Below are 15,474 nucleotides of genomic sequence, written 5' to 3'. Positions count from 1 at the left end.
ATATATATATATGTCTAATCTAGCGGTCTTGCTCATCCCTGTGAATGGAAAGGAAAGTAAAGGACAGATATATGGTGAATATATCTGTTTCACTCCCTCTTGTGGATGAATTTTCTCACAACTGAGATGTCAAGAACCGATATATATGTCTAATCTACCGGTCTCACTCATTCCTGTGAATGGAGAGAAAAGTAAAGGACAGATATATGGTGAATATATATCTGTTTCACTCCCTCCTGTGGATGAATATTTACCTCTGACTGAGATGTAAAGGACCGACAAGACTGATCACCCGGTCTCATTCACTCCTGTGAAAATGTAAAGGAAAGTAAAGGACAGATGGTGAATATATCAGTCTCATTCACTCCTTTGGATGAATTTCTGATGACGTGAAGGACGATCTTCATCATCAATTCATTGGATGAATAATTCTGCGCAACCCACACGTTTTCGAGTTGATCCATGTGGTTATGGAGAGTGTCCAAGGAAAGATGAACGGAAAAAGAGATATCATGGTGACATCTCAAGTCTCAACTGTGAAATTCTCTTTGGGAATGACAGAGTTTGAAAGTCAGAGACTGTCCGCTCCAAACTCAAATTTCATGTTGTCAGAAAACTGAGAAACCTGAGAGATCAAACCAATGAGGGGACAGGGGACTTTAAACTTTAAAGTTTATCCATCCTCTCATTGTCATCATGATATGCATTTTTTTCTACTTCTTCTCCTGTCTTGTTGTTGTTGTTCTTCTTCTTCTCTTCTCCTGTCTTGTTGTTGTTATTCTTCTTCTTCTTCTTCTTCTCTTCTTCTTCTTCTTCTTCTCTTCTTCTTCTTCTTCTTCTTCTTCTTCTTCTTCTTCTTCTTCTTCTTCTTCTTCTTCTTCTTCTTCTTCTTCTTGTTTTAAATACATAATTCAAATATTTCCTATTTTAGTGATAATAATGTGAAATGTCTCTCCTATGTTTGGTTTTGAAGCATCTAAATTTGAGAATCTGCTTTGTAAAAATAATTGAGAACTGAAAATTTTGTGAAGACTTTACAAGACTTAGCCTATTTCGGACTATGTGTAACCTCATCTAAATTCGGGAGAGGAATAGCACAAGGTTACCTTATTTTTTCTCTTCCTATCATTTTTGATGATGTACAATTTATTGTATGAATCAATTCTAATGTTGTTGTCGTCATATATTTTGGTCAGAATAAAATCCTTAGCAGGAAATAGAATGGATCATGTTATTGAAGCTTGAAGTACAACGAATGATATGATTATATTTTAGCCATTTGAAATACGTAGGTCCGCCATTTTGTGTGACATCGGTTCCTCCATTTCGTGTATTCAACCAAAAATTCTCAAGCTAATCAGGAACAAGCATTTCGACCAATCACTGAATGGCAACTCCTAGTGAGGAGTCCATCACTTTCTCCAATATTGAAGCTCCTGATTGGTTCTTGTGGAGAACGATTGTTTGATTGATTGATTGATTGAACGATAGCAGAATTCATTCATAAAACTGTAACCAAATTATCAATAGTCATGGAAAAATAATGAAATTTTATCAATTGATATGAAAAGTCTACAGATATCCATCAATTCATGAGGGTTCATCAATTTAATGTTATATATGAAACGGATTTTAGAATTAAAGCTCGTTTTCCGGTAATTCCTCAAAATTATATTTTTAATATGTGAACTTTTCCTATTTTGGTTATAATAATGTGAAATATTTCTTCTATGTTTAGTTTTGAAGCATCTAAATTTGAAAATCTATTTTGTGAAAATACTTGAGGACTGAAAATTTTGTGAATTAAAGAACTACAAAACTTAACCTATCTCGGACTATGTGTCATCTAAATTTGGGAGAGGAATAGCACAAGGTTACCTTATTTTCCCTCTCCCTATCACTTTAATAATGTGCTTATTCTAGAAATGAATGAATGAATGATCACTACATATCAGTGCAAATGTACCAAATCAGTACTACAAATGTATCAAATTCAAATCCAACGATAGTGAGCCGCACGAAAATAGTCCGATGTAAACTGGAACAGAAGAGTGCAACGTTGCCAAATGAGAATAAATTAATCAATGTGGTCCACAACTGATTATGGATGAGAATTAATCAATATTTTTATGATACACCTGACGAATTGGAAACGTTATTTGGTGCAGTAGGGTGATGGTGAGGATGCAAGGATAGTATATACTATTCTTGGTGAGGAAGTAGTCAGCCGTTGGAGAATTGGAAAATTCTTTATTAAGCAGAGTTAGGACTTCTAAGTCCTCTCTATCACTCAACCTCGAGTGAGTAACAACATGTTATACGTGAACCTCATTATAATAATGTAACACTAAACGAAACTGATATCTCGATTTTTAATAAAGATGAGGTTTGACAAAATCTCGTTTTCTCATTCTATATGAGTAATCACCTTCACAAATTTTTAGGAAGTTTTTATAAATCAGTGGTTTACAATACGATGTGGAAAAGATAGCAGGATATTCCATAGATTGTACTAGTAGTTCTGTGAACAGTAGACCTCGCGCTCAGTAAGTTACATTGACCTGTTGATATATGTTTTCTCAAAAATTATTAAATAATTTATCAATTTAAAATGTCTAGAAAAAATCCTAAATAAATATAGAGCTTTCTGTCCTATCGTACCGTGACGTGTCGTCCCGGAATGTGAGTGTGAGCGCTGTTATCAGGTCTGGCTGCAACTGTCTACAACGTTGATGGAAAGATGAATTTTCAAGATGTTCGATGTTTTTGAACGGGTAGTATCATAGTCAACTGTTTACTAACGTTGATGGAAAGACACATTTTCAAGATGTTCGATGTTTTTGAACGAGTAGTATTATAGTCCACTGGACAGCTGATTTATGATGAATAATAATTCTATAGTCTGATTTTCACGGTAATATTGGCGTATGAAGGAGGCTCTTTTTCCCTTTTACATTATACTTGAAATGCAAAATTTCCAAAACCTTGAATATACGTCGACGCGTAATTAAAAAGGGAACATACCTGTCAAATTTCATGAAAATCGATTACCGCGTTTCGCCGTAAATGCGCACAAACATAAAAACATATAAACATTTAGAGAAATGCTAAACCGTCGACTTGAATCTTAGACCTCACTTCGCTCGGTCAAAAATTCATTTAAAATTGAGAAGTTTTGTATGAAATTTTGGTGTTGTGTATCAAGTTGAGATGATACTGTATCATATCGTGTTAGTACTGTATCATGTGTGTTGATACAGTAGGCTATCATTTTGTGGTGATACTGTATCATTTATGGTGATCCCATGAAGAAAATATAGCATGAGAAGATATCCCATGGTTTGTAAAATACATTCAAATTTAGGATGTTTTGTATCAAATGTTGGTGTTGTGTATCAAGTTGAGATGATACTGTGTTATTGATACACAACAACAAAATTTGCTACAAAACTTCCTAACTTTGAATGGATTTCACAAACCATGGGATATCTTCTTATGCTATCCTTTCTCTATGATAGAGTCACTTTCAATTCCATAATTCTATCCCATTCAAAAAAGAGATTTCTGATTTCAAGATGTCAGGTAACATAGAATCAGAACATACAGTTGAATAAAAAAATCCGGTATGACAGAATAGAAATTCAAAACAGTATTTTTCTTCGTGATCAACTCAGATTACCTCTTGCAAATATTCCCTCATTCATAACTAACAACTTACAGGAACCTGGGAACCACAAGTAGGGTAAGTTAAACTTTGACTCGGTAAACTACCTCAGATATCTTCATACCAACTTCACGGCTGTCAACAGAGAGGGTTTTTGATGGTACTAATATAATTTGAGTGATGAGTGATGTCATTTGACTCCGTTGGTAAGCCTGGTCAAAGCTTGAAATTTCCTTTGATCAGGTTTACCAACTGAGGGAAGGAATGTTGTACCAAATACTCCTCCGCCTCAAATGTAGTCCCCTTAAACTTAGAGAGTGGCTCTATGCAAGTAAGGCATGTTTGCATATATATGAACGTATATACGTTTTAGAGCCTACCTGGATATCTATATGACTGAAGCCTTCCTTACACTGAGTATGTAGAGTAGTAGTGTGCTTACGTTTGAGTTAATGTTGCCTTCTCTAACGGCTCTCTCCTTCTCTAACAAGGAGAGATACTGAGGTATCTCTCTCCTTCTCCAACAAGGAGAGATACTGACGTATCTCTCTCTTTCCCTGACAAGAAGAGATACTGAGGTATCTCTCCTTCTCCAACAAAGAGAGACACTGAGGTATCTCTCTCCTTCTCCAACAAGGAGAAATACTCAGGTATCTCTCTCTCCTTCTCCATCAAGGATACTGACGTATTGCTTACGTTTGAGTTAATGTTGCCTTCTCTAACGGCTCTCTCCTTCTCTAACAAGGAGAGATACTCAGGTATCTCTCTCCTTCTCTAACAAGGAGAAATACTCAGGTATCTCTCTCTCCTCCTCCATCAAGGAGAGATACTGACGTATCTCTCTCTTTCACTGACAAGAAGAGAGACACTGAGGTATCTCTCTCCTTCTCTAACAAGGAGAGATACTAAGATATCTCTCTCCTCCTCCAACAAGGAATGATACCGAGGTATCTCTCTCCTCTTCTAACAAGGAGAGTAGAGGTCGTTAGAGTCTGTTGATGTTTAGTGCTTGGAACGCAACTGTACAGAGCTCTTGTCTCTGGGTATGTGCATCCTTGTATGTGACAACACACCTTTAATTAGTGGGATTGACATTTGATATATTTGGGGAGATGGGTATCATCCAACAAAGCTAACTAATATTAAAGTCAACCGCGCGAAAATAGGCCGCCGGTGGTACATGGAAATACGAACGTCTTTCCATGAAAAAATTCGTAATAATAGTAGTGTTTGATTAGCAATGGTATTGCTATCATTCATTCATTTAGTGTAAGAAATACTACAATCATAATATAATTATGACATTGAAGGAATAACTAGGCTGAGCCTATACTATTTCTCTTCAAAAATTTTGATAAAAAGGTGATGTTGTCGAAAGGTTGAGATTATGATATCACGCACTGGTTCGTCACTTGATTTTTGGTCCAGGAATAATGATTTGAAGATTTCGATTTTTGAAGATTGATATAATACTTTAAATGAATCACAAGAATAGAGAACTTGAAAAAGATTGTACTTATTTCAAAAATTTGAAAACATAATCACAAACCTACCAACTATTAGTAACCCTTAGTCTACCCTTGTCTATCATTCAACAAAGCGGATAGTGCTGTGTCTTTCTCGCTTTGCTCTGTTGCCAGATCGTCTTTTAATGATATAGAATTTATAATTGATTAAAAAAAATCATCTTTTTTATGAAAATATTGAAAAATATAATTTCTTGCTTAATAAAATATAACTTAATTGATTATTTTAAACAAGAATGAACAGTTAATATTACATTGATAAACGTGTATCAGCTACCGTTTATAGAAGGAATTGATAAAACGAAGTTCGGCAACATTAGAAGAATATAATTTCTTGCTTAATAAAATATAATTGATTATTTTAAACGAGAATGAACCGTTAATATTATACATCAATAAACCTGTATCAGCTACCGTCTATAGAAGGCAATGACAAGACAGAGGTTTGGCAACATTGTTCTTTTATCTTTCTAACTGCCATTATAACGTGGACCTCACTATGGAATTATCATTATTATCAATATCTGATGAACTGAAATCGAAGTGAAGAGCAGCAGTATTTTACTGACGGCCGAGCACCGTTGTTGTTGAAAGCTGTAGCTGTGACCTAGCAAGGTTAACATCTATTGTGAGGTTCACGTTATAATGGCAGTTGAGAAAGATAGGAGAACAACGTTGCCGATCCTCTGTCTTGTCAATGCCTTCTGTAGACGGTAGCTGATACAGGTATATTGATGTAATATCAACTGTACATTCTCATTTAAAATATTCAATTATAATTTATCAATGAAGAAATTATATTTTTCAATAAATTCATAATGAATTTTCATAATTAAGATGAAATATTTTGTCAATTAATTATTAATTCTACATAAAAAGACGATGTGGCAACAAAGCAAAGCTAGAAAGAGATAGCGCTATATGCTTTGTCGAATGATAGACAAGGATAGCAATACGATTGCTAACCAAACACTGCCATTGTCTCGGCCAATGGCAGGCCTTCACCTTGATAGGTCACGGCTTTCACCAATAACGGTTCTCGGCCGTTACTATCAATACTGTCGCTCTCCACTTTATTCATAGTTTAACAGAGTTCGATAATTGTGTAACAAACGAAACCAGAATCACGATCTTCAATAAATGTGTTTTGTTTTGTTTTGTTTTTAATATTTTCCCAGAGACTCTTAACAGAGTATGAGAATTGTCAAACAGAAATGCTAAGAAAAAAACTTTCAATAAGTAAATATTCTGATGACACATATCTTTATTTATTTATTATTTATTTATTTATTTATTTATTCATTTATTTATTTATTTATTTATTTATTTATTTATTTATTTATTTATTTATTTATTTATTTATTTATTTATTTATTTATTTATTATTTATTATTTATTTATTTATTTTTTATTTATTTATTTATTTATTTATTTATTTATTTATTTATTTATTTATGAAAAACATGGAAGCATACAGACAAGAAACCTTGTTTTTTCTTCTACAAACTCAAGACTCGGATCAATTCCAGTTGTGAATCTGTTTTTTATCGGATATAACGAATTCAACGCTCTGTTATTGAATAAGTGGAGTAGGTGTCTGCTGATCAAACATTGAATTGAAAACAGATGTCAACCGAGTAAATTGAGTCAGTAATCATCTATCAACAACTTGTTCTCAAGAAAGGAATACAAAGAATGGATTACAAACTCTTGATCTCAAGAATGTAATACAAAGAAGGCAGCACAAAGAATAATTCTTATAAGAAATGCGGCCGTCTGCTAACAAGCGGGAGAAATGAAAACCTTCCTTCGGTTTCGGAAGGAAAGTCGAGCTCCATATTTTAAGAGAATGCAGAAACATCAAAGAAATGCGAATTGAAGTCATTAGGGACCGAGAAAGACGTTGGATTATAAAGACGTTTTTTCTTAGCGCAAATTCGTTGACGAAAGTGGAAGAGTCCTTCTTGTAGTTGCTGTGGAAAGTTCAAGATTTTTCGGTTCAAATGTTGTAACATCTTAAATCTGGGTAGATGAAAAGCCCTAATAGAAATAGTAATAGGTCTAAAAATAAAGTAATTGGCTAATATCGCCAAGCAGATAATAATCAAGATAAGATAGCATCAGCTTGTTCTGGCTAAATGGTACAAGAACTTAAAAAGGATTTGAAGAAAGTTTACTACTCATAAATATATTATTTATAAAATATTTGAAGATTGAGGTTATGTAGAAGTATTCACGGGTCGGTGACCTAGAGATCGATCAAACCGAAGAACGTAGAATCTGACCAAAACCCCTTGGCAGAGCTTTATTGCATTCAGACGGTGTGCAATGTGAGAAAACACCCGTCCACGTGGCTAATTATTAGTTAGCATGGAATTAATATTAATATATATAATATTAACTAGCATGCAAAGAGCATAAATATAAAACCAAATAAAAATAATTTAATGTATTCAGGAAATAAGAGTTACCAGGCGCATGAATACCTAATAAAAATTTGCATGCACCAATAGTAAAACGGCAGTTAATGGGCGGCAACTGTAGGCCGATTCAAAAATATTTATATATATTTATATAATTGTAGTAGATTTCTGCTGATCAAACAGTGAATTGAAAACAGATGTCAACTGAGTAAATTGAGTCAGTAATCATCTATCAACAACTTGTTCTCAAGAAAGGAATACAAAGAATGGATTACAAACTCTTGATCTGAAGAATGTAATACAAAGAAGGCAGCACAAAGAATAATTCTTATAAGAAATGCGGCCGTCTGCTAACAAGCGGGAGAAATGAAAACCTTCCTTCGGTTTCGGAAGGAAAGTCGAGCTCCATATTTTAAGAGAATGCAGAAACATCAAAGAAATGCGAATTGAAGTCATTAGGGACCGAAAAAGACGTTGAGTTATAAAGACTTTTTTTTTAGTGCAAATTCGTTGACGAAAGTGGAAGAGTCCTTCTTGTAGTCGCTGTGGAAAATTCAAGATTTTTCGGTTCAAATGTTGTAACATCTTAAATCTGGGTAGATGAAAAGCCCTAACAGAAATAGTAATAGGTCTAAAAATAAAGTAATTGGCTAATATCGCCAAGCAGATAATAATCAAGATAAGATAGCATCAGCTTGTTCTGGCTAAATGGTACAAGAACTTAAAAAGGATTTGAAGAAAGTTTACTACTCATAAATAGATTATTTATAAAATATTTGAAGATTGAGGTTATGTAGAAGTATTCACGGATCGGTGACCTAGAGATCGATCAAACCGAAGAACGTAGAATCTGACCAAAACCCCTTGGCAGAGCTTTATTGCATTCAGACGGTGTGCAATGTGAAAAAACACCCGTCCACGTGGCTAATTATTAGTTAGCATGGAATTAATATTAATATATATAATATTAACTAGCATGCAAAGAGCATAAATATAAAACCAAATAAAAATAATTTAATGTATTCAGGAAATAAGAGTTACCAGGCGCATGAATACCTAATAAAAATTTGCATGCACCAATAGTAAAACGGCAGTTAATGGGCGGCAACTGTAGGCCGATTCAAAAATATTTATATATATTTATATAATTGTAGTAGATTTCGTGTAAAAATTTGTGTAATCTATGTTATCAATATGGCTCGAATGCAAAGAAATTATTAATCATATAATCTAAGCAATATTTTGGCATTCTTTGTAAGATCTATTTGAATTTAATGGCGGAGGATTGAGATATTTAAATTTTATGCTAATTTGAAAGTCGGAAAGAGGATCTGTAAAACTTGAGAAGGAAGAACCAGCACTCGCCAGCCAACTCGCCAGCCAGATGCCACCATAAGAGGACCCCAAATATTTTAGAGCGAAGTACCTTATCAATAATTTTGTAAAAATTTAAATTTAAAGTAAATTATTAATTTCTTAAAAGACTTCGTGATGCTATTGTGAAGCAGAAGTCATTTTTCATTTTTTTTATTAAATTTATAACCCCCTGGAGGAGACGATTCCGACTACCATATTCCCGGACCACATGGAGTTGGGTCGACATCGGCGGCTTACAAGAAGATTTTCGACACGTGAGTGATTAAATTTGAATTTAGTGATGGGCGCCCTAGTGCTTCGAAATAATCTGATGATCAAAGCTAGCTCGCCGAAAGGGTTATTATAAATTAAGAAATTAATAAGAGTAATACTTGCGCAAGTAAAAATTAGTATTAAAGGTATTTAATTGAAAGAAAAATATATAGATCAATATTTTAGAAATTTCTATTTAATCAAAGAAGTACGAAATCTAGGCTATCAAACGTATGCATACAATATTAATTTTTTGCAATACAATTTGCGATAATTTATCATAGTTCTAATTCACTAGATGAATGGCTCTACCTATTCCGTCAGGTGCCGAATCTTACACCCTGAGATAAAAATATATATTCGATACAAATAAATCTACTAAATACTAGAGATTTTAATATATAGATATATTTGGATTATTAGTGGCTAATTTATCAAGCTGATCTTAGAGCACATATTTTTGGTTGAATTATCCAAGTCGACAAGTATTAGCAAGTACATGTCACAGCTACATGCAAAAGAATGTATATGATTTCAAGATAAAGGCACATGGTAATGATTCGTGCCACAAATCTAGAATATAAAGTTTAGCCTGTGATATTTTTATTATTTCAAATATTGTTCTATTTTTTATATTATATTTTTTATCGCTCTATATATATTTTTTGCCTCGATTGATCTTTGCATTATTTGTGTAATATATGTGTGAAATTTTCATGGTGTGCAATTCATTTTATATTCCTCATCTCTATAGTATAAGTATCATTTATATATATATATTTATTATTATTGAATTACAAGAGTTATTGGAGAAGCCCATATCTAGGCCTATCAAGATTTTTTAAGACTGAATACTATTAGAAAACCACGCCCTAATTATATTAAATCTCATGCTTTACCGACTGATGCCAAGCAGGAGGCTAATCGTTATTTTAATATAAAGAATAACGTGACACAAAGACATGTCGTGCCAACGTGGGACTGATGATGAGAGCCAAGCTCATTGAATAATTACTTGAAATTAGGTCAATAACCATATTGAAAATTATAGATAACTTATACGAGTTGTGAGGAAAACTGGCGAAGGAATATTTGTATTACTTTTTGGGGAAACAAGAGCTTTAAATAGAGAGAAATTATATGTTTTAAAGAAAATTTTATATTATTAGTACTGTGAAAAATTACATGTTTATAGAGAGAGCTATTATATTTTATGGGCCTAAACTGCTAGTCAGAAATCAATGAATAGTATTATTATATTATAAGAGCTTAAGTAATAAATAGGTTACCTGGCTTGTAATGTCCATAGGCCTATCCTCATTTGTGTCCTTATTAATGCCTTGTTGGCCAAAACTTTCACTTTTTTAACAAACACTTGACACTTAATCCATTTTTAAAATATGAGTCTCTTTTCGTCCACGCAAAGTAAGGTAGCAGACACACTGCAGACGGCGATAGTAGCGGAGATCGACGCTGAGGGGGGCGCGATGGAGTCCAACGCCCAGATATCTTCAATCACCGCCAAGAATCCTGTGAACAGTAATAAACCGTTAAATGTCTCCCAAGAAGCAATAAGGAGGGTTATAGTAGAGGGGATGATCAAGTCATTTTCTAATAGTTTAGAAAAAACAATGACCACAGTAATGAAGAACTTAAAGGCGGAAATGAAGGAAATGCGGGAATCACTGAAGGATACATCGGTAAGAATGGGTAAGGAGACTGCGGAAAGAATAGATAACCTACCAGCACAAAACACTTCACAAATTCATGAAATAGCTACAAACAGGAACAATAGTCAACTTATTTCCATAAATAAACAACAGAATAGTAAATCTACACAAATAGCTCACCTAAATTCTGATATAAATCAAAACAAAGTACAACTTAATTCATTGGAGACAGCCGTTGGAGAACAGCAATTATTTTCATCTGAATTAAATGCCGAAGTAGTAGATAATGAAACAGAAGCTTCTAGTCATTGGAAACAGGCCCAAGAGAAGTTGGTACAACTTGAAAGTCAAATACATCAATTTCCGCACGAGAATATAGAGCCTATTCCCATAGCAACGTTTGATTCACTACACAGTTTCAATGAATTAGGCCGTTTTGACAATACAGACCGCTATCTCCAACCTAAAGAATTTATAGATCAGATAAAACTAGTTCAATCATTAACACCCACCTCTTGGAATTTTTGGCGTCTTCGTTTGACTAGTTTATTGATTGGCGAACCCCTGATGTTCTTTCGGAGTAGAGCCCATGAATTTACATCATTGGATGAGTTTGTAGCTGTCTTCCTGGAACAGTATTGGAGCAGAAGTAAACAGTTGGACGTGCTAGCGGACATTATATCATGCGATTTCAACCCTAACTTAGACGGTGCATGTACCACTTTCGTCACTGCCCTACAGTTTAAAAATTCTCAATTGAGCGAGCCCATTAATGAATCGGCATTAGCAAGTATTATTTTAAAGAAGCTACCGTATCAAGTTAGAATGGCACTCGCCACACAACCCATTACTGATTGTAAGCAGCTGATTAATCATTTATATGGCATACAGTCTGTGATGGCAATATCAAACCACCGTTCAGACCAGAGATACGCACAAATCAACATAACTCAAAATTTAATCAGTATAACAGCCAAAAATATGAACCGGTATCATATGATCGCTACCGATCTGCTCCCCAATTTAAACGCCGCTATAATCATAATCAAAATAACAGCTGGAATAATAGAAGTTTTCAGAATCGTCAAACAAACCATTATCCACAGCAAACCTATGAAAGAAAGTATTATTATGGCCGTGATCGATTTAACACAAATAATGATAACACTCAGAATAATTACGACAAAAATTACAAACCGCCACCTCATCAAATAAGTACAAACTACACATTAGAGCATGCGTCCAGATCAAATCACCAAAAAACACAGAACCCAACACCCAACAACCCGCCACCAGATATACAGAAAACTACAGCTAATAAACCAGGACTATATGATACCCCCGATATAACAAGCACAAGTTCAAATGAAACAAACCAAGAAAAGCAGGATATTTCAACGTCATACACCACATTCAGAAGTGGTCCACCGAAAATATTATTAGAAGAACAAAAGCCAATACCAGATAACCCACCACCAAAAACCAGCCGCAAGCATCAACCTCTATTCAGTATTCTGTTCCCCACCGAAGAGCAACCCGCCGAAGATCCATCACCACAGGTAGAGCAGCCCGCCCATCAAGAGACCGCCACCATACTACCCGCTTTGAAAGTCACACTCGCGCATCAAGAGACCGCCACAGAACCCATGCACCCGCACCAATGGACACCACCGAAGGAGACAAAGGACCCCAAAATTTTTGACCAAGAGGCTGACACCAGGGAGGACGGCATGCAGGACCGGAGGAGCGACCACCGTAAGGCCCGGAGACGGAGGCGCCCGAGGACACCGGACGGCCGACATCAGGACGGAGAGGACGGCATTCGGGAGAGGAGCATGCATCGTAAGGCCCGGAGGCGTAGAAAGCGAAGGAGGAACCGCGCGCGCCGATGGAGGCCGCATGCACGCTTCAAGAGGCCAAGGAGGATTCCGGACCGGCACCAAGGAGGACAGGAAGAGATCGCCGACGTCATGCATCCGCGGCACATACGTTTTAAGAGGGCCAATAAGAGATGTGACCGGCAAAATGGATCGAATGAATGGATTAAAACTGGAACCGATAAGACTACTATGATTGATTCGTGCATGGGCAACATAAAAGTGGACTACTTGTGGAGATTAATTAAGGATAAACGGTGTCTAGGAAGAGTGAAAGAAATAAGAAATAATGTGAATAAAATTGAAGTACCTGGCTATATGTTGAGTGATTATATTGTTAAAATGATGATAAATGTTTGGATATTGTGTGTAATGATAGTTATGGCTGTGATATTAATAAAATACTGTGTTGTAGATATGAGGGAAAATATTGTATTGTTGGTATTGAAAGAATCTAGTATTGATAATTGGAAAGTTAATATTATAAAAATGTTTATTGTTGTGGGCATAATGATTTATGACAAACTGAAATCAAGAATATTAAATGAGCATGAAAAGCAGGATGCATTAAGACTACAGGATAATTGGGAAAAGAATGGATTAAAAGAAACTACCATAAATGAAGCTTGGAATTATTTAAAAAGATATACCAGATACAAGGGCTTCAAATTTATGATGAAGATAAATTAATAATAGGACAGCCTCAACAATCACAAATGGAGAACAGATAACCCAACCAGCCTACAGTGTAGCTACAAGCAGAAAGCCCAAAGATACGGGAAAATCACAACATTTTCTACATGCTATATCGTCAAATTTGAAATAATATGATAAGAAATCAAGGAAAACATTATTATCAACCGATTACTAACCTTCCTTAATAAATTTAATATTGGTATAGGACCTCGTGGCAACAATCCAGTATTTTAATTCCTTCCAGCCGTTAGAAGCCTGCAATAAGGAAAAGAACAATTTTTAAATATGTAATTAAATTATATACATCAGATAAAAAAGGACACAAGCGGGGATAATAAAATTAAAATTTGTTAATTACCTTTTTAAGAGAAAAAATTGAGCAGTTAGGTTAGTTATGAAAGTCGATAGCAAATTCTGCTGTAACATGTAACACTATGAATTGTAGAACAGCGAACAGCTGACCAAAGCCACCCAAATCAAATGAATGTAATATCTGTTGAACATATGTTTATAAAAAGAAGTACTGTACCCAAAGAGTTATTTATTATTGTTATTTATTATATTTATTAATGTCGATATATTTATTTATATGTTTTTATATTTATTACTTTTAATTATGCCACGTTTGTTACCTGAAAAGATTTAAAGTGAATACCAGTTACCAAAACCAAAGAGCCATTAGCAAAAGAAAGTATTGTACCTGATGTATAGAAAATTATTTATATTAAGACCTAAGAAATACTATAAGATATAAGCCCAGAAGTTTATGAATCGAAATTATTGTCTAAAAGGAATCATTTATGAGAATTATGAAATGTGTGTAGTTAAGTTGGCAGCCCTGCAAGCGGCGAATTCAAAAATTACTGTGTTGTAAATGGTGTCAGGAGGAGTACGTTTAGAAGTTTATATTTATGATATTTTTATGTGTGTTGAAGAGGAGAATTTGTTATTGTTTTTGATAAAGGTATAAAGGAGATGCAGCAAATATGACTGCGAAATGTGATAGAAGTAGGAGAGTATAATTTATAAATAAAGTATAGTGTATATCATGTATTGAAGGGTGGGTTTTCATTAAAAACATTGTGATTCTCAAATATTTTGAATTCAAACCCAGGGGCGTGTGTAACATCTTAAATCTGGGTAGATGAAAAGCCCTAACAGAAATAGTAATAGGTCTAAAAATAAAGTAATTGGCTAATATCGCCAAGCAGATAATAATCAAGATAAGATAGCATCAGCTTGTTCTGGCTAAATGGTACAAGAACTTAAAAAGGATTTGAAGAAGTTTACTACTCATAAATATATTATTTATAAAATATTTGAAGATTGAGGTTATGTAGAAGTATTCACGGATCGGTGACCTAGAGATCGATCAAACCGAAGAACGTAGAATCTGACCAAAACCCCTTGGCAGAGCTTTATTGCATTCAGACGGTGTGCAATGTGAAAAAACACCCGTCCACGTGGCTAATTATTAGTTAGCATGGAATTAATATTAATATATATAATATTAACTAGCATGCAAAGAGCATAAATATAAAACCAAATAAAAATAATTTAATGTATTCAGGAAATAAGAGTTACCAGGCGCATGAATACCTAATAAAATTTGCATGCACCAATAGTAAAACGGCAGTTAATGGGCGGCAACTGTAGGCCGATTCAAAAATATTTATATATATTTATATAATTGTAGTAGATTTCGTGTAAAAATTTGTGTAATCTATGTTATCAATATGGCTCGAATGCAAAGAAATTATTAATCATATAATCTAAGCAATATTTTGGCATTCTTTGTAAGATCTATTTGAATTTAATGGCGGAGGATTGAGATATTTAAATTTTATGCTAATTTGAAAGTCGGAAAGAGGATCTGTAAAACTTGAGAAGGAAGAACCAGCACTCGCCAGCCAACTCGCCAGCCAGATGCCACCATAAGAGGACCCCAAATATTTTAGAGCGAAGTACCTTATTAATAATTTTGTAAAA

The 15,474-nt window shown here is 34.4% G+C and overlaps 2 protein-coding genes across 2 annotated transcripts in view; one reads left to right on the top strand and one right to left on the bottom strand.

Annotated features, from left to right (window-relative positions):
• The window catches only part of LOC111050580, a 553,956-nt gene that overhangs the window by 339,443 nt on the left and 199,039 nt on the right, over positions 1-15,474 (top strand).
• Positions 12,326-13,143, bottom strand: LOC120353381. The gene is made up of 2 exons (XM_039436911.1): positions 12,552-13,143; positions 12,326-12,503 (listed from the first exon to the last, which is right to left on the bottom strand). The coding sequence occupies exons 1-2, from the start codon at positions 12,886-12,888 to the stop codon at positions 12,463-12,465; spliced, it is 378 nt and encodes a 125-aa protein (XP_039292845.1). The 5' UTR covers positions 12,889-13,143; the 3' UTR covers positions 12,326-12,462.

Source organism: Nilaparvata lugens, chromosome 10 (genome assembly GCF_014356525.2).
Source record: "Nilaparvata lugens isolate BPH chromosome 10, ASM1435652v1, whole genome shotgun sequence".
NCBI lineage: Eukaryota > Metazoa > Arthropoda > Insecta > Hemiptera > Delphacidae > Nilaparvata > Nilaparvata lugens.
The sequence above is the reverse complement of the archived record's forward strand: the minus strand, read 5'-3'. Positions and strand labels throughout refer to the sequence as shown.